The sequence below is a fragment of the Centroberyx affinis genome, unplaced genomic scaffold (genome assembly GCF_046629955.1).
Source record: "Centroberyx affinis isolate AG114_WGS23_722 - 3 ecotype Tasmania unplaced genomic scaffold, CSIRO-AGI_Caff_v1 ptg001340l_1, whole genome shotgun sequence".
In the NCBI taxonomy this organism is placed as follows: domain Eukaryota; kingdom Metazoa; phylum Chordata; class Actinopteri; order Beryciformes; family Berycidae; genus Centroberyx; species Centroberyx affinis.
Genome location: NW_027279837.1, coordinates 507,019 through 533,087, shown reverse-complemented (window position 1 = coordinate 533,087; position 26,069 = coordinate 507,019). Strand labels below are relative to the sequence as shown.

Below are 26,069 nucleotides of genomic sequence, written 5' to 3'. Positions count from 1 at the left end.
TGGCAAAGTGATGAGATGGGAAAGTCTTCCAATATGCTTATTAGAATTGTCTAAAGTCAGTCATTAAGCATGAAAGTTCTGCCACTAAAAGCACAATCCAACGGGTTCATTTTCCATATTAGTAATGACAATTACAGAGCAGCTGTGATTCAACTCAATTCGTTTTATTTGCAGATCCAAAGAGTCTGTCTTCCATCAAGCCTTTTGCCTCTGGATCTAGCTAACACCTCTGGTGGCAATTACACACAGTTAATGGCTCGGCCTAAGTCTGTTAGCGATCTGACAGGCGGCTCGCACTCACAGCACAGACATTTCATTAAAGCAGGCCAGCAAGTTCACAGTTACAAATTCGGAGGACATTGTCACATTTTTTTTAGATTTTAGCCATTCACGCTCCTATCCAGAGCAACTTGAGTCTTAATCAAGGACACTTTGACAGGATGCATGGCTGTTAATGGACTCACTTTGGCTGTTGCAGGGACCAAACCTGCTGCCCTCACATTTGGAATCTAATATTTTGTAATTTATAGAACTCAAGTAGTGTATTTCAGTGCTAATTCAAGGCTAGGAACTTGTCCTTTGGCCCTCACTATGAGCATCAACAGATAATATACCGTCACTTCCGTCTAATCTGAACTTGATGGGCAGTCCTCTCTCCGTTAAGCTCTTCTTCTGGCAGGTTAGAGGCTGGGCATGGGTCTGGGCCTGGCAGGGCCCGGGGAGGTTGCCAGGCGTCTGGGGTAACTATGCCCCCCCGGCGCTGGGACGGGTCCGTGTGACCCCCTGACATCAAAGGGCCAGGCGGGTTCAGGGGGCGGGGAGGCTTTCTATTCATGGTCACATCAAGCAGGATTCCCTCTCTGTGGGATACCTCTGGAGGCGTGCCAGACATTCCCATGCACTGCACAGTCAGTGCACACACACACACACACACACACACACACACACACACACACACACACATACACACACATACACACACACACTGCTGCTGCTGTCCAGAATACCCTGGACTCTCTTTCTGTGTCTCTGTCTCCTCCCCCTGTGTGTTTCGGTCACACATACACTACCAGTCAAAAGTCTGGACACACCTGATTGAATGTCTTCCATTCTCTTAAAGCCATTTTGATCTAATGGCTTATGCTTAAATGCTTGAAATTTGTTTCTTAGACAAATATAAATAGTGAAGTTGATGCCTATGTATGAATTTCCCAAATTTCCCAAAGCCTTTGCCTTTCCATCAAGTTAAAGGGCGGCTACTTTAAAGACTCTAAAATATAAGATAGTTTTGATTTGTTTAACACTTTTTTGGTGATTGTATAATTCCATTTGTGTTATTTCATAGTTTTGATGTCTTTACTATTATTCTAAATTGTGGAAAATAGTACAGAATAAAGAAAAATGTGGTGTGGCCTTTTGACTGGTAATGTTCATTAGTGTACATATACACACACACACACGCACTTGTCCTGCCAGAAAGATGTACATCCCTGCAGGCACGTACTACTCCTCACTATGGGTGTGATAACATATGTTTATCAACAGGAGTCAGGGAGTGTGACAGGCTCAAGTCATAACAAACGGGTCCAGGTGTCAGAGGCTCTGGGTGTAACTGCTGCCCCTGTGAACCCGCTGGAGGTGTGTCACACATGAAATATGTTCCTTGTTTTAGATCAAGGCTCCGCAGCGCTCCTCACAGTTGTCCGAAGTCAGCAGATTACGCTTTATCATAATGGCAGAAGCACTTCTTCTCAGCGCTTCGCCTGTTCCAACTTATAACCAAACACAATCGCTGTGAATGAACAGGCTTGTAAAAAAAAAACAGAAAAGTTTACGTCTGGGTTTGTCACACAGAAGGGGCTTTTCACAGGCTGTTTGGAAAATCATTTTCCACACCGCAATTAAATGCAATTTCAGCCATCGTGATAAGAATGTCTACCAAAACAAATCAACAAAGAGTATATGGCAAAAAATCAAAACATGAAAGTGAAATTACACTAAATGAGTCTGCCTTTTTTCCTGTAATTTCAAGGGGGCTGGAATCAGGAAACAAACATCAGACCGAAAAAAAGGTTCTCTTGTTGTGTTTCCTCTCCCGTGCTTGAACTTATTACAAATAACGCGAAGCAATCTGCACGGAACGTTCCGCCTTCATCTCAATTTGCCGAAAATCACGTACTTGATTGCTGTTTTTCAAAGCAAGAGTCAACGGTAAGCACAGGTGGAGCGAGTGTTGTTCTCAGCCAGTGTTTGGAGTTCCTCTGGCATGCCCCGGGCTAGAGAGAAGACAGGAGGGGACTCCTGGGTGTTGAAGTGTTAAACTTCTGAAAACAGGGAGGAAGTACATCTATCTCTCCTTTTCCTCTCAAGTAGTGTCTCGATGGCCCCGATGCCTTACACAGAAACCCGGCGGACGCCTGCAGCTAAACAGGGTCAGGTTCCACACCCCATCGCCCTCTGCTACCCAACAAGTCGGTAATGAGTGTGTGCGTCTGCGCGTATAGCCCCTCTCTCAGGTGAGGGAGGTGAGGAGAATGAGTGTGGCCCAGGGCTGCGAGGAGCGGTGTGCATCCGCGGTCCGGTCCTGAGACGGCTCCGCATGATCCACCTCAATTCACCACATCACACTGGGCTGCTGAAATGAGCAGCCGCACGGATGGGCCTGAGCAAATCACAAACAATACACGCCGCTACAAGACAGCAGAGACACACTGCTGGAGACGGCTAATCCTTCAGACTGAGATCTGAGGTAGAAAAGGAGGTCTGAAGGCAGGGAGGGGAGGGAGAGAGGGCGGGAGGGAGAGCAGGGACACAGAGAGAGAAGAACAGGAGCATCAGGTATAAGACGAAAAAAATATATATTTCCTTCTCAGCGGTGAAAATCTCCTTTTCAGAATGAAATCCATCACGTTTTCCTAATACATACTTCGGGTAGAGGAGGGGAGGAAAGCGAAGCGGGCTGGACGGAAGAAAGGCAAGCGCTGGTGGGAAAGTGAACAGACACAGCCTACTTTATTCTGGCCATTTCATCCATCTTGTTGGACTAATAAAATGTCAAGTGGAGTTCCTTGATATTTAATCATGAAGGGGCTGACTGCGTGGTGGTGCCAGGCTCAGGCTTGATGAAGCTTTGGGAGGCTTAAATGCAGACCTGTGGAAATTTTGGCCAAACCACAAAGGAGGGTGTTTTTACAAAGCTGCTACATTACTGAAACAAAATGTTGACATGATTGAGAGGGAAACTGTTCTGTTCAATTCTGTTCTCTGGTTTGGAACTAGGAACAAGACAATAAGTTTCCCGGCTGTGTTTGAACTCCACACAATTCAAATGAACTTTTATCTCTAATTTAGTGAGAGCGCTCACACAAAGGCAGCAACACAGAGATAGACACATACAACAAAAGCCTGCTGCATTTCTTACAAGAGAGTCCGGACACCCCGCAGCTGTGTGCATGACTGCGCATATTTGTGCAGTTCCCGCCGGACGCTTGCGGGGTAAAAAAAAAAAAAAAAAGAAGAAAAAAAAAAAAAAACTTCACAAGCTGACCCCTCTCAAAAAGTGAGGTATCATGGGAGACGGAGGCAGTGAAGGGCTTCTTTTTTTTTGCTCATTCCAAACAGTTAAACTCCAAACGACATTATTAGATGAAACCATTCTCGCACTATCAGATGTAATGGACGCCACATCTGATAAAGGAGATAACGAGGGGCTGAGAGAATAGAATCGTTTTATGTGATATGAATTAATTTTCATTGGTGAAGAAAGTGTAAAAGGAGTGAAATTTTCTCTCAAAAGTGTGATTTAGAAGATAAAGGAAAAGCAAAAAAAAAAAAAAAAAAAGAGCAGAAGAGAGAGGAAAAGAGAGGTGGAGAGAGGTAATGAACTCGTTTCCTCCCACATTAAAGCTGTCGATGGTCTTTAGCGGAGCCTCGGCCTGTCTAAAGGCATTTGAAAACCAACATGTGGTAATATTACACATTGTTACATTTAGGTTTCCCATCATTTATTTGATGCCTGAGCAGCAGAGATGGAGGCACCGGGGAGGGAAGGAGGGACAGAGGGAGGGAGGAAAACGAGGAGAGTCTTTCTGGAGAAAAGCGGGCAGGATTTATGACCCTGTTCCCCTGCTCTCGTTACTTGCTGTAACTGGCCCCCAGAGTGGGATCGCAGGGTCTGGAGCCCAGAGTCTACAGATCACAGTAATGGAAATTCCACATTTCTACACCGCTACACCATGACGTCTGCAGGGCAAAACACTGACAATTGCCTCTTAATTGTTTCTGTTTTTGCCTGATTTCCTTGTATTAAAATGGGTTACTCTGGAGCTGCTAAAGAACAAAATATTTCATTTTGAGATAGGAAACTGAAGTCATTATTTTGTGGAAGAGTCTGTATTTGCTCTTATTGCAGCTCGCTAATTTTAAGCAACAGGTTCTTTTTTTTGGGGGGGGGGGTCATTTCTGAAAAGGAAACTGCTGTAACTAATAGAAGACACTACTCAGTCTTGAGATGAAACAGGTCAGGACAGCGCCTGCCTCAGGTTGTGTGTCTGGGAGCGTGCTGCCAGCGCTGGTAATATCTTGACAGTCATTGCTGTTCTCTAATAGCTCCCAACCAACGAGGGGAGGGTCTTTTACAAAGCCAATTAAGAAGCGGCACGGCCCCTTTAGACGTGACAGTCCGCCACACCCATCAAATAAGCAACCGCCGCAGCCAGAGCAGGGGCCACTGAAATACTACAAGCCTTTACTAATGTGCTCTTTATTAATGCAAATACAATAATCATTGCTCAAGGTTCCTCTAGTGCTGCTGTGCATGGTAGCTGCACTGCAGATTATTACTGTGGCTTACAGGTTGTTGATTTTTTTTAATTTTATGTAGAAAATGTGTCAGTGAAAAATGCATTTTTTCAAATAATAAATTATTAAATGTAAGTATTTAGATGAAAAATGTAGTATATGAACTGGGAGAAGGCAAGGAGCAAAACGCAATGTATGATTATGATTATTATTATTATTATTATTATTATTATTAATAATAAAAAAAAGGCAAGTGAATATGTGTTTAAAATGTATTCCACATTGTTAATTTTTAAAAGACAAATTAAAAAAAATGGCAGTGTAATAAAAAAGATTGGAACTGACATTCAAACACGAGCACAAGAAAATATTTAAAACACTCAAACACGCATGCACACATGCCCACACACACACACACATGCAGACACACCTACACACACACACACACACACACACACACACACACACACATACACACACACACAGAGCTGTTGGCACCTGCCTGTTATCTCCTCTCCTCAGACTCGGTATTCCATTGTGCTCCATGGGAGAGCTACAAATTGAGATCTCAAACATGAAGAGGGGGCAAATGACTTATGTATAGAAAATCAAATCCACTAATGTGTTACATGTGCAAATTCAAAGGCCTTATATTAGAGATTGATGTATTCCTCTTTTATCAAAATGTACCTTTTTCAAAGCTATTTTTTAATGGACCCTAAAATTAAATTCACGCAAAGACTAACACTGCACAAAAATCACAGAGAATGGAAAATATTTGTTGAACGAATTATAAGATGTGATTTGATTTGCATGAATAAAAAGTGTAATGTGAGTAACCATTAGGAGATTATCATTTGAATGCATTGTCGTAAAAGGAGTATTAATTCTTTTCTTCGGCTGAGATTGCTATTTACCTTAAAGACATACTAATCTGGTCTCATTAATAAACCATTTATCTAACATGTAAAGAAGCAAAATGGAACATAAAAAATGCATGTGATATTTAATAACTAGGGAAGAATACAAACATACATGCAACTCCAGCAGCAGCCCCAGTCTAGGTAATCCTAGCCTGATAAGTAGAGTTTAGGAACATGTCTTAACAGATCTCCATGGGTAATGACTCAACCTTTAAGCCTTTACAGGCCTTGTCAAATGTCTGCTGTGCCAAACTCGTTTTTTTTTTCTCTCTCTCTTTTTCCCCCAAAACCTGCTGGATCCATCATTCTCAAAATACACAGGTGCCTTGAAAATATCATGGTCCCCTGCACAGGCTCAATAGAAAAAAGACTACACTGTCCATTTAGGGTTCTGAAACTGGTGTATTACAAAAAAAATAGATATACTGTAACTTCAATCTGCCCACATTTCTGCTTAGGCATTTATCTCCTTTCTCTCTAAATCCTGAAATTGCCTCAGAAAAAAAAAGGGAGAGATACTTTCCCCCCCTCGCACATTTTCACAGAGTGGCGCACAACTTTCTTTCTTCCCTTTTTTTTCTCCAGTGAAAATTGAAGAGGCTTTATGTCAAATACGGCTAAAGCCAGCCTCTCCATATCAAACAACGCAGCGCGAAAATTACTGTGGCGATGATAAGGCTGCCAGATAGAGTGGGAGAGGAGAGCGAGAGAGGAGAGCGAGAGAAAAAAAAACTGAAAGGAAGTGACTCTACTCAATTATACTGCAAAATTGGTATGACTGAATATTTTTCATTCAGGTGACTGATAGTATCAGTGAAACTGCAATGCAGATAAATAAAGGAGCCTTCTGTCAAGAATAAACACCATTAATCATGAAGCCAGCTACTGCGTGACCGCCTGTCCCCCCGACTTACTCCATAGAGAAAGTATTAAAGATGGGGGTGGGGGGGGTGGAGGGGGGAGAGGAGGGGAGGGGAGGGAGGGGAGAGGGAGGGAAACCAGTGACTGCACTAGAGAGGGGTGACCTATGAAGTCACACAGAATAGGTTTTGGACAGTTAGAGAGGAAGATGAAAAAGTGGCCTTCCTCTCTCTTCCCTGCTTCCCGGTGACAGCAGCCATATCTACACAGAGATTATCAGGCACGATTATGAAATAATCATTTACTCCTCATGTAATTTATGGCTCCACTTTACATTCTGTCTTAGTCTAGACAATATTCAAATGGGAATATTAACAGTAAATTTTCAGCGGCTACGGATTTTTTACTAAAAAGAATTTGTAAAATAGGGTTTATGCATATATTTGTTATATCACAAAAAAATGAATAGCTGCACAACAACTGTCTCATGCATTTGAAAAAAATGCAGATGAAAAATGTTATAAATGGCGCTGAAGCATGGTCTGATACGGAAAAAGCAACTCTTTACAAATGAGGCCTTGACACCAAAATGGAAAAACAAAGCCAAATCACACAGTAACCCAACCATACATAGGCATCGGTAAAGCCATACATTTACAATACATTTCTCCTCTAGCTCCTATAAAAGCTACACTAGGCCTTTTGTCTTGCTATTGTTTTGGAGTATGTGTGTGTATGTCTGAGTGTGAGTGTGTGTTTGTGTGTGTTGCAATGCTCGGCCTCTTCCCATCTGGAAGGAGGTGTTGAGATAAGACCCTGGTCTTTATGCTAAGCAACACGCCGCTCCTCTATGCCCAGATTGGGCGCTCTGACAACAGTTTATGTAAATAACAAAACAACACGGCGCACATCTAAAAAAACAGCCGCTCTCAGCCAAAGGCAGAGGACAGCGAGGGGGAAGCGAGGGGGAAGCGAGGGAGACGGTCGGCGCAGGGAAGCAGGCTGAGTGTAGTGTGAAATCGGTAAGAATCTCGTGTGCCTACAGTTAGTAAAATTGGAATGTAAAATTAAGCGGCTCGTGAGGCGTTCTCGGGGTAGCAAGGTGCATTTCCGGATTCAGTTTCAGCACCGTGTTGCACTCTCCAGATAAACTGATGCTTCTCACGATAGCCTGCGTAGCCTGAAAATCAATTAAGTCCTTTTTTTTTTTGTTGCTGTTAACTATCATTTCAGACGCGAGCGGAGGGCGCTGATGCCGCGCTGCAGCTCTCCCATGGTCCCTCCAGAATACCTGGCAGTCAGGCCCGGGCCCACAGCTGAACAAACACACTCCTGAATGAAATAACCACACAGGCAGGAAACACACCCTCCCAACCCCCACCAGCCCTCCATAGGTCTACACAGACAGAATATACGGTCTGTGGCTATATTCATGGGTGACACTGAGAAGTTTACACATGTTACCGTTCTCTTTTTCTTTGAAGGTTGTTGGGTTTTTTTTACCTCTTTGACCTTTAACTTTGCATTTTTCCTAACCCATTAAAACATTAATGGCAGTCCTTGTATCAAAAGCTCTATCTATATATTTGAGAATGAAAAAAACATGTAGAATGTACATGAAGGATTAGATATTTAATTTCTATTTTTTCTTTAGTTCATTTAATTTTCATTTTTAAGTAATAAGGATGCCTAGATACATTTTCTCACAACCTGCTAAAACAAGAGAAGCTTCAACAAATAATCTATTTTCTGTGATTTATTTTACATTTCACATATAGAAGATATATTTCCACAATCTTTATGCAATCAAATAGTTATTTTAGGAGAACGAAAATGAAAAAGGCAGAGATTAGGGCTTTCCTTTTGCTTTGAGGCCAACTTTACAAACTCTTAAATTGACTCTGATCATTTGAACTAATTCTTCAGTAAATCCACAGACTACAAGAGCGGTAGCTCCGCAAACAGGTTGCGAGTCAATTGCTTATCCCATAAGAATGTTTTGTTGTTTTAGTGGCCCCATTCACAGCACGAGGGCCCGGGACTCCAGAGTAAACTCTGATGCTGATAATTGACTTGTGACGAATACCTCTGTTTGTTCTGAGCGGTCTCCGGGTGACCGAGGGCCGGCGCTGAGCCACATGAGAGGGCTGTTTTGTTTTGGTGTGTACCGTGGTCAGGCAATAAAGCTGGAATGAAAGGAGCGGTCTCTTCTCTTGGCCCCAGCCTCCCCCCAAACTCCCATTAAGCCAGTCCCACACAATGGCGGTGGCAGAGGGGACCAGAGCTCCCATGGAGAGCCTGCTCTTCACTGGTCAATGTGTTTATTTAAGCAGGAAGCATCCTCTCTGCAGCAGGAAGGGCCTTCTCCCTTCAGTGAGGCTGGAGGTCAGCTGTTTCCAGACCAGAGACACGCAGAGGAAAAAACACTAGCTTAAAGGCAAAAAAAAACACTTCTGCTGGTCCTGGATCAGCGCAGGATTTTGAGGCCCTGCTTAAAGTTGGAACATTATAGAAACTCAGAAGAGGTTGGTCTTAGTTTGCACTGGTTTCAACTCAAACTGTGTTGAACCTGTTTCAGTTTCACATTTCAGCCATGTGAAATGCTGTGCCTTTCTGTGAATATAGGACTTCCTCAGCAAAGCAAGCACCCACAAGAAGGGACCCCCACCCTCCTCCCCGACCCCGAGGCTTTAATATTGAATGGCACATTGGTACCTTCCCCACAAGAATTCATAAACTAAACGATTAGCCTCTGTCTGTAATTGCGCTCTCCCTTGCCTAATAGGGGAGGTGAGGTAAAGAGGAAAAAAAAACAAAGGACAGTTAATTTGTGATTTCCTCTGCTCATTTGAAGGCAAATTAAGTGTCAAACAGCTAATACAGAGCATATTTCATTTTATGAGCTTTTAATTTAATTCCACCGCCTCATATCGCTGGAGCCCGTTAGCTGCACTGCTAACGCCCGCTCCTCATCTAAAACAAGGGGCCATAAATAAACATGTTTCAATTAGGCCCTTCACGGTAATAGGATATGATTCTGTTCATTTGCCACATATGGATGGTGGATGTGTCATTGTGGCGGGAGGAAACGAGCTGCTGGGCGTTCTTGGTGTTTTTCTCCGGCCACTGATGCCCAGTGGTGGCTGGCTTGCGTGCGTGGCGGGGGAAGCTGGCTGGATTGATGGGACTGCCGCAGGGCCAACCCAACTGTAATTACAGGCCGTAATGAGAGGCTGCATGGGGAAGTACTGCAATAATAGTCCCTGTGTACTTAGGCATATCTTTGAGAGAGCTAATAACGATTAATTCTGCTCACTGAGGAGAACTTGTCTTAAAACAATTCAATATTTCTCCATAAGCCGCCTCCTGTCCTCCGTTCCCTGAAGCTACGGCTATACGTTGACTGCCTCTATTTGCTCAGGCTACAAGCAACATTACTGAGGCGGACGGCATCACTTTGAATCCTAGGAGGCTTTGTAGCTTCCTAATAGTGAAGTTTGGCCACAGCTAAAACTTGCAACACAAAGCCTGGAAGTACCATTATTTAATTTGCCATCAGGTGGTTGGATCCAGCTGTAATACTGTTTTTTTTTTTTTAAATCAAGCAGACAATATTGTTGCTCCTTGTATGAAGACTCAAAACTAGTTGAGATCATCTCTGTATGAAACACACGTAAGTCCATTGATAACATGTACGACAGTGAGTTCACAGACTCGATTTAAATATGGCCGGCCACTAAACAGCTGTCTAATAATAATGACAAATAGTTTCCCTCAGCGTAGCGTGTCATATTAAACAGCTCTATGCTTAATGGCTTGGATAAATAGGCCATAAGTAGCGTGGCAGAGCACGGCCGTGTCTCCAATGACAGCAAACCAAGCGCACAGATAACTCCTGTCCGGGCCGAGTGACTGAAGACACCGCCGCTCCGTAACTTCTCCCCCCTTAATTCAATTCACCGGCTCTTGTGTTGTCCCTCCACCCCCCACCCCCCCTCCTCCCGTCTCTCCTCCCCCCCTCCCTAACCTGTGCTCCAGATCTCACCAAAGCGCTCCTGACGGATAACAAGCCAGGCTGTTTGTTCGAGCCTATGTTGCCGGCGCGTGTTCGCCCCATTATCTCCGCATAAGCTAAATGCTAAATTATATTTGCCATTTTGTTTGCGGTGACACGGGGCATCAATCACCTCCCCTTTTTTTTATTTCCTCGCCTCTCTCCCTCTTTCCTCTGCAGCAGGAGACGAGGGTTGAGAGGTGGGGTGGGCCGGAGGGGGGTGGGGGGGGGGGGACATAAAAAATTCATTACGCTTAGTGGCACATCGGCAAGGGAGAGATATGACTCCTGAGGAGGAGAAGGGGGGAGTTGATAATGATGAAGAATATCAAACATAATGCGGCCCAAGTAGCTGCCCCATCCAATTTGTCCCCGTCGCGCACTGATCGCTTCCTTCGTGTCTGCGGGTAAGAAACTAGCGCCGGCAAGGACGATGGAGCATCTCCTTGCCGTACTCACTGTTCAGGCACAAAGAATATAAATGATGGAGAGCGTAAAAGAGACGGAGAGAGCGAAAGAGAAAGGTGTGAGAGGGCGAGTAAAAGTGAGAAAAAGTCAAGAGTCATTTTGAATCGTGTGTGTGAGTGAGTGTGTGTGTGTGTGTGAGTGAGTGAGCTGACGCAGAAGCTGAGGGAATACACCCTGTAAGAGGGCTTTGAAGTTAGCTGCTGACCTGGCCAGCACCACCAGAAGAGCTCTAGGGAAAAATGAGACTACTGTATAAGAGTCTCCCCTCTTAATATACTTACCACCTTCTCTCACAAGGCATGACACCATGTTTTTTACCCACTTCACCTTTGATTGCTTGTGCGTGCGTGTTAGTGGATGGGGCGGGATGGTTAGTTGTATACATGTACAGTTCATGTGTCAGGAGGAGATCTGTGTATGTGTGTGTGTGTGTGTGTATGTGTGTGTGTGTGTGTGTCAGAGAGGTGTAGATGTCAGGGGAGGGGTGCTTCCTTCTCTTGACAGGGCTTGATCACTGCTCTTATGAGGATCGCACGCTCCCAGGCTCCCCCCTCGCCCGCTCTCATTTCCATGTCTCTGACACATGTTCATTTGCGTGTCTCTGACGTGCGGATCATGTTCCGTGCAGACGGGGCCACGGCCTTTGATCTGGAGAAGCAAGGAGGCGCCCGGCACCCCCCGAGCAGGAGGCTCCACGCCCACCGGCAGAAGTTCAGGAGCCTGATACATATCGCCATTAACAGTGGGAGCTCCCGTCGATAGCCGTGATGCAACGGAATCAACTGTGTTCTCAGATGTGATCAGCAAAATTTCGTAAATGGCCTGTCTGTGTGTGTGTGTGTGTGTGTGTGTGTGTGTGTGACCAGTTTGAGAGACTCACACGTGAAGAGGGGGCACAGGGGAAGGTTCGTAGATGTAGCGTCCCTGGGCATGTCTGTCATCGATGGGCACCGGAGGATGGAAGGCGGGGAAGAACTGTGGTGGAGCTGCATTGAGAGAGAGAGAGAGAGAGAGAGAGAGAGACAAGAATAAATATTAGACATGACTGCACTCATGACCGAGATGTTTTTCTACAACCACTGAGTATTCTCTATAATGTATAATATATTTTCTCTATAATGTATTTCCATGTGAATTCCCTCCTATGTGATCGCCCTCCTCAGCTGGTCTAAATAGCAGCTGTAATGAAAGGCAGTGGTTTTGATGGCTATCTTTCAGCAGACCCGCCCAAATGAGGCCTCATTAAACGCTCTAAACTAGAAGCCGCACTGCTCCAAAACGTTCACTGAAGAAGTCGTCTTAAATGGCTCAGGGCTGATACAACTCAAAATAAACCGTGATAAATAACTGTAAGAAAAGGAGCCAAATGGCATTTTTCTCACCGCACCAAGCATAATATGGTTTGGTACAAAGGATAACATTAAAGAACAACCACTGAAACATATGAAATGAGAACAAAAACGTAGTAGATTCAGGCGCAAAAATGTTTCGTCACAACTGCCAGAAAGAATCGGGAGGCTTTTTTTCCCCCTCCAGATAAAACATTAAAACATTTGCATAATATCAGCTTCCAAGCCCTTTTCTATTTTTACCCCTGAAAGGGAAACTGTTGTGCTGCCACCAGGCTGGATTCACATATTTATGCTCTTATCCTCTAACCTCAACTGCACTCGTCTCCTCTGAGGTACAACTTCCTTCAACTAGGGCTGGAATTTGGTTTCGTAACTGAGCTCCCTGTGCATCCACTGTTGGACAAGTTGCAACATGGGCAACCCATGAGTGTGAATTTTGCTCCAATGCTAACTACCTGAGGGTCGGGTTGTGAAACTGAAATGGGTTAAAACTTGCACAGACCTACAGACTCACAGCATATACAGAGAATCACACACATAAACACACATATAGCTATGACAGTGCACACACACACATTCTCACACATCACCTGAGGCAACTATAGACACAAAGAAAAACACACTTGGCAATGGGAGTGAACACACACACACACACACAAACTCACATGTACAATCTCACACACCTCATAAGGACACTAATCCAGAAGGCAACTTTTTGGGCAACTCGGACAGCATCAACAGCATCCAATGAGTGGCTGCTTTATTTGCATAGGAACATCTCATTGCCACGAAACATGTCTCACTTTGCTGCCTGTTGCCAGCTGCACTGCCCAAAAAAATACCTTGTGTATCACCACCCTGAGGCACAAGCATGTGTCAACATCTGCATACCTGCAGACAACAAGTCTCTATCTCTGAGCAGACGTGTGATCTGTTAAGGCTGCAGGGATGTTGTTTTTAGCCTCTGAACATCTGGCACCGGGTGCCAAGGTGTGGATGGCGGGTTTCCAGACAGAGAGGTGCTCAACAGCCCTACCAGTGCTGCTCCATGCCAAACACAGCTGCACCATGGGGCGACACAGCGGGTGTTAATCCGCCAGCACCTCTTAGGTCCGGTTAGCTCATCACTCACTCATTCATTCTGATGATCACTACCAGCTTGACCAAAGCCAAGCATGGCTCCAATCAAGAGGCACTCAGTTCAGGTGTTGTTTGCATTCCTGCAGCATTGGCCTACAGGTCTTAGGCGTGTCACTTGAAGTAAAATTACTGCAGGTTTAAATTCATATCTTGATGATGATTACCCTTTCCAAATGACACCTTCAACTATTACTTTAAATAGAGCAATCTTAGAGCAAATTAGAGTAACAGCAATGCAGTATGATGTGTTGGAAGGTAGGAGTAAAATAACTTCATGAAATACCCTCGCACAGCTTTCAGAAACCATTCGGGGGAATTCTTCTTGTTTTCACAACAGCAGAGATAAGTGGTAAAAGCCTCCTCCTGCATGCAGCTCTGGCAATGTATCTGACCCCTCTGTCTCTGTGTGTTTGATAGCTTCCTCCTGATGACTCAGTTTTGGCCTGGCTCACCTCGCCTGATTCCAGAGAGGGGGATACGAGGGCAGAATCTGCTATCAGTTTTGTTTACTCTCCATAGCTCCACTCCTGGGCAGCCGGCCCTAGGCTGTCAAGAGTCTGGAATGAACCCTCAGGTTTGCCACAGCCTAGATACTTTATGCTAGCTCCATGGAAATAAAGACTTAAGGGCCCATTCACATCTAGAAAGCTAACTATAAAGATACCTATGAGCTATAAGGATGCAGTGTTGCTCAAGCATTCACACTACAACGGTATCTGTGATAGGTTCCTAAGAAAATGAAGACAGCTACTGAATTCTCCCACCCTCTTCTTTCTTACAACTTTAATTTGATTGGTTGAAAGTGTTTTTATCGTTGTCTCTTCATCCAAACAGTCGCTCTGAGATTGAACCAAAAATATAGTTGCAGTTTTGGATGTTTTTATAGTTATCATTGTAGTAGTAGCCTATTTACTTAGAACGATCTACATGTTTTTATAGTTACAGTTGTCTTCAGAGTTATCATTTTAGATGTGAATGGGCCTTTAATGTTGATTATTCTACAGTATATGATCCGTCCACACGTTGCAGAAATCCCATTCTGCACCTCTGTCCTGAGGCAGAGGGGGTGACTAAACTGCAGAGACTCACCTTGCAAGAATCCTCCCCCAACACACACACACAAACACACACCTCCATTCTCACATCCGCCCCTCCACGTTGGACTACCCAGACCCCCTCTCTGTTTATGTCTCCACACAGCCTAGCCTAGCCCCTTTTCCTCGCTCCTTCCTCAGTCTCTCCCTCCTCCCCTCGCTGCGGCCCATGACTCCTCAGCGTGGCAAACCGTTCCACAGAGGTTTATTTGAATCCGACTCAGAAGTTTACTTTACCACGGCCCTATCTAAATAGAGCCTGCCACCTCTTTTACACCAGCGCGGCTCTCCATTAGCAAGGCAAACAGCCCTGTGTCACTAGAGGGAATGTATACAGTCGCAAAGAACAGAGGGAGAGAGAGAGAGACTCCATCCTGCAATCTATCTCCAGTGTTTCCTGTAGGGACTCCTTACTGTTTACTCCAGGAGTAAATTGCCCCGGCTCTTCTGGATATTCAGGGGTATTCTCGTCCTCTAATACAGAATACAGCTGGAGGGTATATAAGAAGCCAACACACGCGCCACAGCTTTCACCTTCCCACTGTGGCTGCAAGAGCACAGCAGTTCCAGCATTCCTAAGGAAAGTGTAATCATGATGGTTTTGCCCCTGCTGCATATGGTAAACCACCTTTGGCAAAATGAGAGGGATTAAACAAACAATCTCCCACAGCCAAATGCCGATTCCAATAATTCACCAAACATTGGATATCGAAGTTTACAAATATATGAAAGAGTTTGTGTGTCTTCTTTGGCATGCGACTTTGGCTTTTGAGGGGAAAATCTTTTGAAATATGTCAATGGGTAACGTTTTTCACAGCTCTCTGCCAATTCATCAGCACTTCAGAACTCTTCTGAAATATTTTAATGACCCCCGAGTAACTTTTCAGAGCAGCGGTATTAATTTTTGGTTTAATTTTTTTTTTTCTTTTAGGAGAAGGGATGGAAGTCATTAAGACATGATTACAAATGGGTCTTAATGAAAGGGCAATTAGAGGCAAACTTTGACCGGGCTCATTAATTCTAATTCAACACAAACACACCGTGCTCAGGACCAAAAGCCAGCTTCCCCTTCATTAAAAAGAGGATAGTAATTGCCTTGTCCTTTATTGGACACTTGAATAATTTCAAAGGAGGGGGAGGACAAGGGGAGGATAAAGCCTAAAGCACATCATTTGCAATATCCTTATTGGTTAATCTCCTTTCATAATGTAAGTTCCACCACAGAGGATCTTCATTGTACTTTGGAGCGTATTTGATGCCATACTTTAGGGAGAATTTGCGCTGTCACTCACAAAATGTGACTTGAGTTTTGATAATACACAAACAATTTCTCTTCTTCCCCTTTTGTTGTCAAGTCAGCATTGTGAGTTTATTGTCTTGACGGCTAGACCTGGGCTCCTCCTCTGCTGTGGTGAGGGTTCAGTGACTCCGCTCTAACAGTGTGTCATCTGCAGCCGAGGACGAACAGTCTTCCATAAACACTGCACTTCTCATCGATGCTCCGCTGCAAGAGCACAAAGAGCCAGTGACAGATTGTCATAAGCGACTAAGGCGGAGTGAGAAAAGGGCTGCTGGGGCCTGCTCCAGAGGTTTGTGAATTGCTAATGTGGAACATATGAAGCCTGTGCCGGGGCTGCGACTGCCAGATTTCATTACGCCACCTCTCTCCTCGCTCATGATCTCACTGCTCAGGCACGCTCGTCTGCAGCGAGGCCCGGAGCCACACCATGACTGTGGGGAGAGCAGCGCGCCACGGAGTGTGTGAAAGATGCTCAAGACTCTTGTGTTTGTGTACGCGTGTGTGTGTGTGTGTGTACGCAAGAGCATGTGTGTGTGTGGCTTGTGTCGCTCGTTTTTCTGAGTGAATACATGCCAGACTCTGCTATGTTTGAATGCATATTTGCATCACTGTGAATACATACATAAAAGTAATATGCTACATTAAAGAAAAAATCTACCCAAAAACAGCTATTGGTGCTGCACCTTGCATTTCTCTATTTTGCTGTTTGGTGTATTTTCCTCATTCCCACAGATAACTGTCCAAAAACGAAAATTGTGTGTCGTCACATTGAGATAACGCAATTACAATGGACTTATATAGCAGAAAAATTTAGCGATCTAAAACATCAATGGTAAATGACAAGAGCGAGGGTTTCTTTCTAGACTCACTATTTTGCACCGACATTCAACAATCATACAGGCAGAAATCCATCATAGAAGAGGCAAGGACGCCAATTTCTCCACCGACAGTAGCCTCAACAGACCATAATACAATGCAACAGCAAGACATGTTTGCATTTCGAGTTAAGGGTGCAGCTGCGATCACTGATACACCCCGATGTTCACAAATTAGTTGGCCAGCCATATATTTATATGGCCGTACGCCCACCTTTGATTGAAAGCAGCAAGTTCACGCCCCTTCTCTGGTGGTTGTCAAAAGTCATTCTGGGAAATGTAAGAAATCACTAACTGAAATAGAACTAGATGAGGCAGGTTGAGGGAAAGTGGATTCACCAAAAAAGTAAATTGAAACTTTATCGCAAAATAACTCCTGGAATGCACCGAACATCACAAATCGATGATATGTAACAGTGTAAGAGTATCTGAGGGTGGACTTTTCCTTTAACTAAGCATTCATGTAGAATGGCATATCAGCATGCAGGCATGACTGTGTGTATATGTGCATGTATTGTATGAGTCGGTGTGTTTGACTCTGCACGGGACCCTTCTGAAACAGCTTGTGTGACACTGAGCCTCCCTCCACTGTCCGGCTGGCAGGAGATGGAGCCACAGCGGCTCACCTGTGTCTGTGTTTGGCTCAGCAGCCCCATGCAGGCTCTGTCAGCATCAGAAGACGAGCTTCGGGAGGCTGGCCCCCCCGCTGATCAATCCCTTCACACCCCGTCTCTCATGATGTTTGCTTATACTGAGACCTCAAGCTGTTTGGACAAGTAAATAACACTTTCGGCGACTGTTTAGCTAAGCTCAGTGGGAGTTGCTGTTGACTTTTGGAGCGCTTTGCTTAATTACGGGTCCCAGATTGTTTCAGGTCTAATGGCCTAATTACCGCTGTATAAATTAGCCTAATGTTCTTGCTGTGCCGAGCTTTCTCTACTGTACGAAGGGGCTTGGGCACCAGAACAGAGACAGAGTAAGATAAAAACAGGCCTTTACTCAGCAAAGACCAACAGTAAGAGAGAGAGAGAGAAGAAAGCGAGCGGAGAGGTTAAATAACAGAAGAATGTTAAGTGTTGCCTTGCCAATCTCCCTGCCATTCATCATATACGCGAGGCTGGCAGATCACACTCTGCCCTTCCTCTGCAAATCAATAGATTTTTTTCTCTCTTCCGCTGTATTCTGTCCCACTTTTTTTCCCTCTCGCTCACTTATTTTCTCTCACACTCTTATACACACGCAGTTTTTTTTTCTGTGGGGGAAAATGGTGAAAAAGAACGAGAGAAAAGAGAAAATAGGCGCTAAAAAGAGAAACGGCAGCTATGCATGATAACACACTCTCTGTTCAACTGTACATTCCACCACTACTGTCAAAAGTAATTTGTTAGTCTAGACTGAACAAGTCAGTCAGTGCCCATCCTTCTTCATATTTCTACATGTCTATGCATATTGACATTTATACTGCAGTTGAATATTCAAGCAAATTATATCTTTATTGCAACATTTATACCAGTTAAGTATAGCATAATTTGATGTTGTATTAAGAGAACAGACCAAGAGTTTCACTATATTTATAGTAATCACCCCACCTTAAAACGGTGATACGCAACAATTCTCTGTCAAACAAAATCTAAAAAGCTCAAATTTTCACAGATGGGGATCCCATGCCAAATGCATTTCCATTTGCAGGCCATTGATCTGAAAACATTTAAGAAGGCCTGCTTTAAGCAACCAGGAGTCAGGAAGCAAAAGTTGAAGATCAAGATGTATGATCCAAGTAGCTTGCAGTTACCTCCTTTACCCCTCCCTTCCCCATAAGTCACACAAATATCTTAATGGAACTCCAGCATCTGCAAGACATTTACCAAGCTGAGTCAATCTTAACAAATTGCACGCCAGGGCAGGACCCTCGCGTTGCTAGAGAGTGGAGCTAAGCACGCACCGCTCTTCCCGGGGCCCCCAGCGCCAGCAGCCCAGCCATGCCCCTTTTTCTCCCCTCCCTTCCCCACCTCCTTCCTCCCTGTATCCCAGTGTGGATCAGGGAGTGAAGGTTATTTCACGAGGCCTCTGCGGAGCGCCAATCTATCTCCTACATTTGGTGAATTTCTCCAGATTGGGATAAGCTGGGGAGCAGAACAAAGCGCTATGCGTTGGGCCCTCTCCCCTCACTCCAGTACCCCCCCCCCCCCCCCACCAGCTGGGGAGAGATTTACACAGCAGTTTAGTAGCTTGAACACTGCACTACACCTCTCTCCCCCTCTCTTTCTCTTTATCTCTCTCATCTGTCTATCTCCTTCCCTCCAAACAACGATGCCTCTCAGAGAGGAGGGAGTTGATTTAAACCTCAGGTTAACTCACCAGGACTTCACAACATTTATTTCGCTTCTGCTTCCCTCCCTGTGTGATTTTATGCTAGTCAAATAGAAGGTTGTTTTAAGGTTTGATCGTTTTTGGGAGCTGCGTTTAGGTATTTAATGTCACTGAATAAATAAAAAGGGACATCCTCAAACACTCTAAGACATCTTTATATGCTTGTATCATGCTAAACAGAAATTATTCTGATTTACTGTGGCACATTTATAATATAACCAATGCAGTATCAGTGACAGTGTTCATGACTGCCACAGCCATATCATGCAACTCTGTGACAGATTGGCCCTATAGAGCCCTATGGTGCAGCTCCTCCTTGGGCCCCCGTGCAGGCGATATTGAGGCTGTACGTGGCTGTGTGATAGTGACTGTGAGGCTAATACACCTGCATCAGTCGAGGATACCATATAATAACACACAGGCTGGACACTGCGGGGGAAATAGGCACCGGACAGCTTCTCAATTCTGACCCACGCTGAGAGGCGAAGGGGCAACATCACTGACCAAGACCACTCAAGTTAATGTCATTCTGATTACAAACTGACACAGTGTAAGAAACGGTAATGGCACAACTCTGGTTTAAAAAAAAAAACAGTATTAAGTTGTTATACTATACCCTCAAATAGTATTTTTCCCAGTGTTGGTTCTGCTCACTCCTGTGTTCCCCACAGAGCTCAGATAGACGTTGGACGAAGCCTGTGTAGGCCTCAAGAGGTACGTGGCCATTATTTGTGCTAATGGAGGAAACTGTGTGTCACGGAGCAAAGCCGGGAGGAAGCCCGGTGTCACAGCATTCAGACAAATGGCTGCTGGGTCTGCAGGGCCAGGCAGGGGTCGACACTTCTGGACCAATTAGGTCTTATGAGTGCAGCAACATCTGGAACTCTCTCTTTCTCTGTCATTCTCTTTCTTTCCCTCACATCCGAGCTTTTGCTGTCACCTTACCCTCTCTTTCACCCTCTCTCTCACTCTTGCATCCTCTCCCTAATTCTTTCAGTTAATCCCACTCTCTCCCTCTCTCTTTCTTTGCCTCTCTCATTATTCAAAGCGCATCCTCCTGATCTCTCCCCTTTCCCTCCTCACAGCATCCCAAAACAAGGACAAAGTTGTAATCCATTTACTGCACCCCTGTCAACAGATTCCACCCAAATAATCCTAAAAGACTTACAACCAGGGCTAGGTACTATCAAGGGAACGGAAGGAAAGAAGAGGGAAAAGAGGAGCAAGAGCAGGAGAGAAAGAGGGAAGAGAGAGGAGAACATACGACGGCGCGAAGGAGTGAGACAACAGACGATGGGAACTTGTGTCACAGTGATTTGAGTCTTTGTCACGCAGGTGGCGCCCAGGGGTTCCCTCGGCCCGGGCAGAGAGACAAACTGGGGCCCGTGTAAACCTTAAAGAGGATTAACCCTGCCGGAGCGCTTTAATGAGACCTGAAAGTGCCGGGCACCGGAGAGCCCCACTGATTGAGCCGGGCTCGAGTCGGCTCCCAACGGCCCGCCGGCCCAGTGGCCCAGCAGCGCTGCGGCAGCCCCGTGGCCTACAGCCGCCCGCTCACACTGAGCCACATCAAAGCAGCCCGTCTGGGAGAGCCCCGAGACGGGAGGAGGGGCGGAGGGGCGGAGGGGAGGTGGAGAGTGTGAGTGAAGGAGAGGTGGAGGGTGGGAGAGGGGGGGGGGGGGGGGGGCGGCTGGATGGAGGAATCCCTTATCTCCTCCTGAGAGGATGCTGCTCTGTGGTGCGAGATTGTCTGGAGCTGCCACCTGTCCCAGGCATCTTTGAAGGCAACACTAAAGCCTGTGATGGGCCTGACCTCCTTGAGCTCCCATTCTTTTATGTCTCTCTTCATTTTCTGCTTTGTTACACCCCCCACCCCCCACCCCTCTCTCTCTCTCCTTCTCCCCTTCTCCACTCTCTGTGGCTCCACTCTCTTTCTTACCCCTCTGTCTCACTTAGCCTCGGCCTTGGCTCTGTCTCTCTTTCGCTCTCTTTTCTCCGGAGATAAGTGGAAGGGGCAAGGATGAATTCCTCTTATATTTCACCAGGCTGGTAGAAACATTTTAATTACACTGCGTTCATCAGCCTCTTCCTTGTGTAGAACAATATATACAGGCGACCCTCTAGAGAAGAGAGGAAGATACGGGTTGTTGGCTGAAGGGATAAGGGTGCTTATCTTTACCACTATGTGAGAGGAATGCAAATACAAAAAGGAGAGATGAGATTTGGGAACAAACATGTAGACGGGCATAAAATAACTCACTTGATTCTCCCGCAGCACACAGTGGTGATTATCCTGCTGGAGACTGCAGGGTAACTTAAGGAGGAGAGAAAAAGCTCAAGATATTGTGGTTTTAAACAGCTAGCAGAGGAGAAGCCCTCATGAGCCTCGAGTATTGTTCCTCCTGTTTTTGTAATATAGTGCTTAATGTTGTTGTTGCTGGTGGTGTTTGTTGTGGTTGGTTGCCCTCATGGACGGAGAAGATGCAGCAAATCTTTATTTTAAGCCTTCACCACTTCAGCGCATTGTCATTGTTCTGACTCTGCCTCTGTGCGTTGACTGATTAACCATTCTCATTTGAAAAGAGAACTAAAAAACACAGACAGATGTTGCTAGAATGATACCAAGAAATGCTGAGTATTCCTCTTTGAACATCTTAAGTCGTCTGAAAATTCTTTTTAATTCTTCTTAAGTCATTTCAAGTTTAATCTTGTCATTGTAATTAGAACTGCCATTATTCCAAGATATTCAATTCACACACATCAGCTTTGTGGTACCACATGACCTTAAGATGGCATGAAAGTGCATTCTTGAAGCACTTCAAACTTTGCCTAACCCCCTTAAATCATCAAGCGCTACAAAAGGGCACATGCTTATGAGAATATGGCCTATCTTACAGCATGAGATTCCTCTAATAAGCTGTATAAAAGGGGATCATCTGATTATCCCTGGTGCGCTGGACCAAGGGGCCACAGGAGAGCGCAGGCCCATGTTGTTCTTTCTTGATGAACAGAGGTGGATGGAAAGGATCCCTCTCCATTGCCTGCAGTGTGCCCCGGGCTTCTCTACGCCGGCGCACCACTGGAGGGACTACACCGTGCCGCCATGCTCAAAAAGCCAATATTGAAACCATCACAAAGGCGAACACTTACCCTTGAAACAGGCACGTGTCTCCCCACCCCGTCTCTCTTCTGTAGTCCCCAGTTCTTTGGGGAAGAGCGTTTCAACCTGCATCACAGCTCGTACTTTTGATGTAGAAACCAATAGGACGCCAGAAAGTTGGCTCTGTGAGTGCAATTTCAGAGAAGAGCCTTGTATACAGTATGGCTTTTTCAATGCAATTTTTCCACATGCACACACACAGCTCTCCATAGCTGTCTCTCACTCTCTCTACATTTCTCTTTCTTTCAAGGCTAAGACGCACGGAAAGGTCCTATGCGGCCCATATGTGTGACTCTGAATGAACGAGCACTGTAATTAACTGTAGAGAGTCCGGGGCCATTGTTGTGCAGATCACGTTCAGTTTGGTGACAGCCAGCTCATTCAGTTCAGTGGTCAGCTGCATTTTGATATTGAGGCAGACAGATTGACGTCAGGGCAGCGGCTGGCCACGCTACGGCCCAGTAGACCAGAGATCAGCTCCGCACAGCAGTCTGTAGTTTAACCCCTGTGACTGGACACCCACCACCCCCACTCCATAAACCCCACGGCTGGTTCTCCGCCATGGCTCAGTGTTCCCGCCAGCTTTCCCGGAGCACAGGGCCGGTATGATCCAGGTAGCGGTCACCTCTGGCCAGGCTCAGAGAGCAGGGTTATTGTGATACATGTGAAGGAATCCTGTAGCCAAGAGATCCATACCTCCACCGCCTCTAGCTTAGCAGGCCAGGTTTCAGAGATCAGTCATGGACAACAAGGCTTTGGTCTGCGGATTAGGCCCTGGCGGCCAGATCTGGGCTAGATTTTTAAAGGAGCTAGCCCAGAGACTACTGGGCTGATAGGCAGACACCACAGCCTGGAGATACAATTTATGGGTCTGGTTTATCCTATCAATGATCCACTGCATCACAGATACTATTGCCAAACTATGTCATTTAAGTACCAAAATACTTAAGCATTGTTTCCAAAGCTTAGCGATTTCACTTCCCTCGAGTTGCCTTCCTTTTCACTAAACATCTTCTGATGTTTCAATGCAGTTTAACATTCACAAGAAATCCATTGAAGAGAATGTGCATTAAGTCCCTCCGCGGGATGTGTTTAGTCTGGCGAGGAAGGGCAAGTGTTTAAGAAAGAGACAAACACTTTAAGGAAGAGGATCCCCTTGGAGGAAGCAGAGATGTGTCGCCAGCAAGTGGGCTCACTGTTGCTGCAGGACCACTGACCCGCTAATCGGTGCACAATGTAAACAGATGTTAGCGCTGCGCATCCCATTCACACTTCCACACAATTAAGATCTTAAAAAAATGGTTTCTCTCTCATTAATCCTCATCCCAATCCTTTCTCCTTATCCCACAGCAAAGCCCCATGTATTAGTGTTGTGGTAAGAAGGATATGGACTCTTATCCAGTGTTTGCCCAAGAAAAGCGGCTAAGACTCAGGCATCACCACGATTTAGCTAATGCTAACAATGGGGGCAATGTTTCCTTAGTGCCTCCTCTTTTCTGCACTGAAGTGGGTGTAAAAACCAGAGTAAACACAGTCTTAGGCCACAGACTTAAGAGGAGTGGGAGAGCACAAGGCTGGGTGAATAGCAGAGATTTGCCAGGAGCAGAGACCTCTGAAGATAAACCCCCCCCTTCTCTCCTTTATTCCCCTCTCTTCCCGTTGCTCAACTCCCACGCCTCCCAGAGCTTCGCCACCACGTTAACGACCCAGCGGCCAGGTGTGGGGAGGCTGCAGGTGCCGCTGCATTTAGGCACATTAAGCACTGACACACACCAGCGCCAAGAGTAATCGGATTTACCTGGCTGTCCGCTGCATGGCGTGGCTCACTGTGCAAGCACAGCACAAAGGCTCAGGGCCCCCTCTCCATCACACACACACACAAACACACACACAGACAGACACACACACACATACACACACACACCTGGGATGAATTTAGGAGGTGATAGAGCCCCCATAGAGAGGGACTGCCGCTGTTTGAGTAAGGGCTGTGTGTGTCTGCATGTGTGTGTGTGTGTGTGTGTGTGTGTATATGCATGCATGTGAGTGATTTTGTGTGTGCGCATATATGTGTGTGTGTGTGTGCTCACATGTGTGTGTGAGTGTGTGGAAGCAGTAACCAGAACAGCAGTCAATGCCTTTTCACACCTTGTGGCTCTGTGGAGCCACAGGCTTCTGGTTCAAAGCAACGAGGGGAAGGGAGGGGAAGAGGAGGTTTTAGGGGGAACCCTTCCCTCTGCTGACCCCCAGAGTGCCGGAGCACTGGGGATTGAGCTCCGGTCCTGGGTTCAATCAGACAGAATGGGACCGGTGCCTTTAGGGACACCCCATGTCCTCAACACCTGGTGCCAGGAGAAGCTATTTTACACAGCAATGCTCCCGTCTCAGATCATAAGTCTTCCTGAGCTGAGTCAGGATCAAGCGCTGACAGAGAACCATCAGTGAAACCCCACTAGAAGTCAATTAGAGTAGACTTTGTATTATTTTGTCTTTACTGCACTGGTAAACAGTGAAAGGTGCTATATAAATGCAAAATAAATTCAATCTTAAGTTTTACATTTAATTCTGGTGCAATATATCTACTGAAATGGTATCTAAGAATACCAAAGAATTCTATACAACAGTGTAGAAAAAGCAGAGAAAACCCTGTGTGTGCCTTATACATATATGTCTCCTTCCCAGCACCTTGCCCTGTACTCTACTCTGCCTTGTATGATTGCAGTCTTACAGCCTCTTAAAGTCCCCATGCAGAAAGAATGGAGCCTCTTGAGGCTCTACGGCCCTTTTGACTTTCCCTGCTGCTTTTGAACTCTCCATTTCAGACCGAGACTTTTCCACATGACCCCAAGCCTCACTGTGACCCCCCGACTACCCTGCACACCCCCCCCAGGCTTCAGCGGTCTGGAACCTCCAGAGCTCCTTCACACATACCCACACACATACATAAAATGAGAAGTGGCAGTGTTGCTGAGCTGGGTCGGGGTGTAATGGGCAGTAATGTTCTGCCTGTGAGGCTCCTGTCCAAAGCGCCGCTGCCTGGTTTTAAGTAACCTTTCCCTTAAAGAGGCACCTTGGTGACTCTGAGGGCTGGGAGGCATGGAGGCACCCAAGCAAAGGGGAGTAGTGGCTAATGAAGTGGTGGAATAAATAGAGTTACAGTATAGGGTTGGGGTCCACTGGCCTTTTCATTACTGCCTCTGGATTAAAAGCACTCTGTCCCACTCTGTCTGCCCCAATTCAGGGCCAATTTAACCAAACTAAACAAGCCATCACATCAAATCCTTGTCTGCAGGCCAAGTCCAGGCTACAGTGGCCACCAAATTAACCTCCTAATCAGCCTCTTACTCTCCAATCATCTATCTCCTGTTCTCTCTTTCCACATACACACACAGTTTCACTTTCATCCAACTACTACTCTCTATCTCACCTTTTCTCAAATTATCGTCAGTATCTCACTCAAGCCACAGCTCTCTCCCTTCACCTCAATCTCTCAGGCTTCATCTCCATTAGTCTCTTTCTCCATCTCCCTCCTTCCTGCCTTTCTCTCACACAGTCTCTGAGTCCCAGAGAGAGAGAGAGAGAGAGTAGGGGGTGGTGAGGTTTGACTCGGCGCTGCTTTGGGGCTTTGAAGTGTGTGTTGATGAGGGAAAGTGGAGTACTGTGCTCAGACAG

The 26,069-nt window shown here is 45.7% G+C and overlaps 1 protein-coding gene across 1 annotated transcript in view; it reads right to left on the bottom strand.

Moving 5' to 3' along the window:
- The window catches only part of gli3 (GLI family zinc finger 3), a 97,754-nt gene that overhangs the window by 33,935 nt on the left and 37,750 nt on the right, over positions 1-26,069 (bottom strand). The window contains exon 4 of the mRNA XM_071525834.1: positions 11,987-12,092. Coding sequence (XP_071381935.1) covers positions 11,987-12,092 — 106 coding nt within the window. The remainder of the gene's footprint in view (positions 1-11,986; positions 12,093-26,069) is intronic.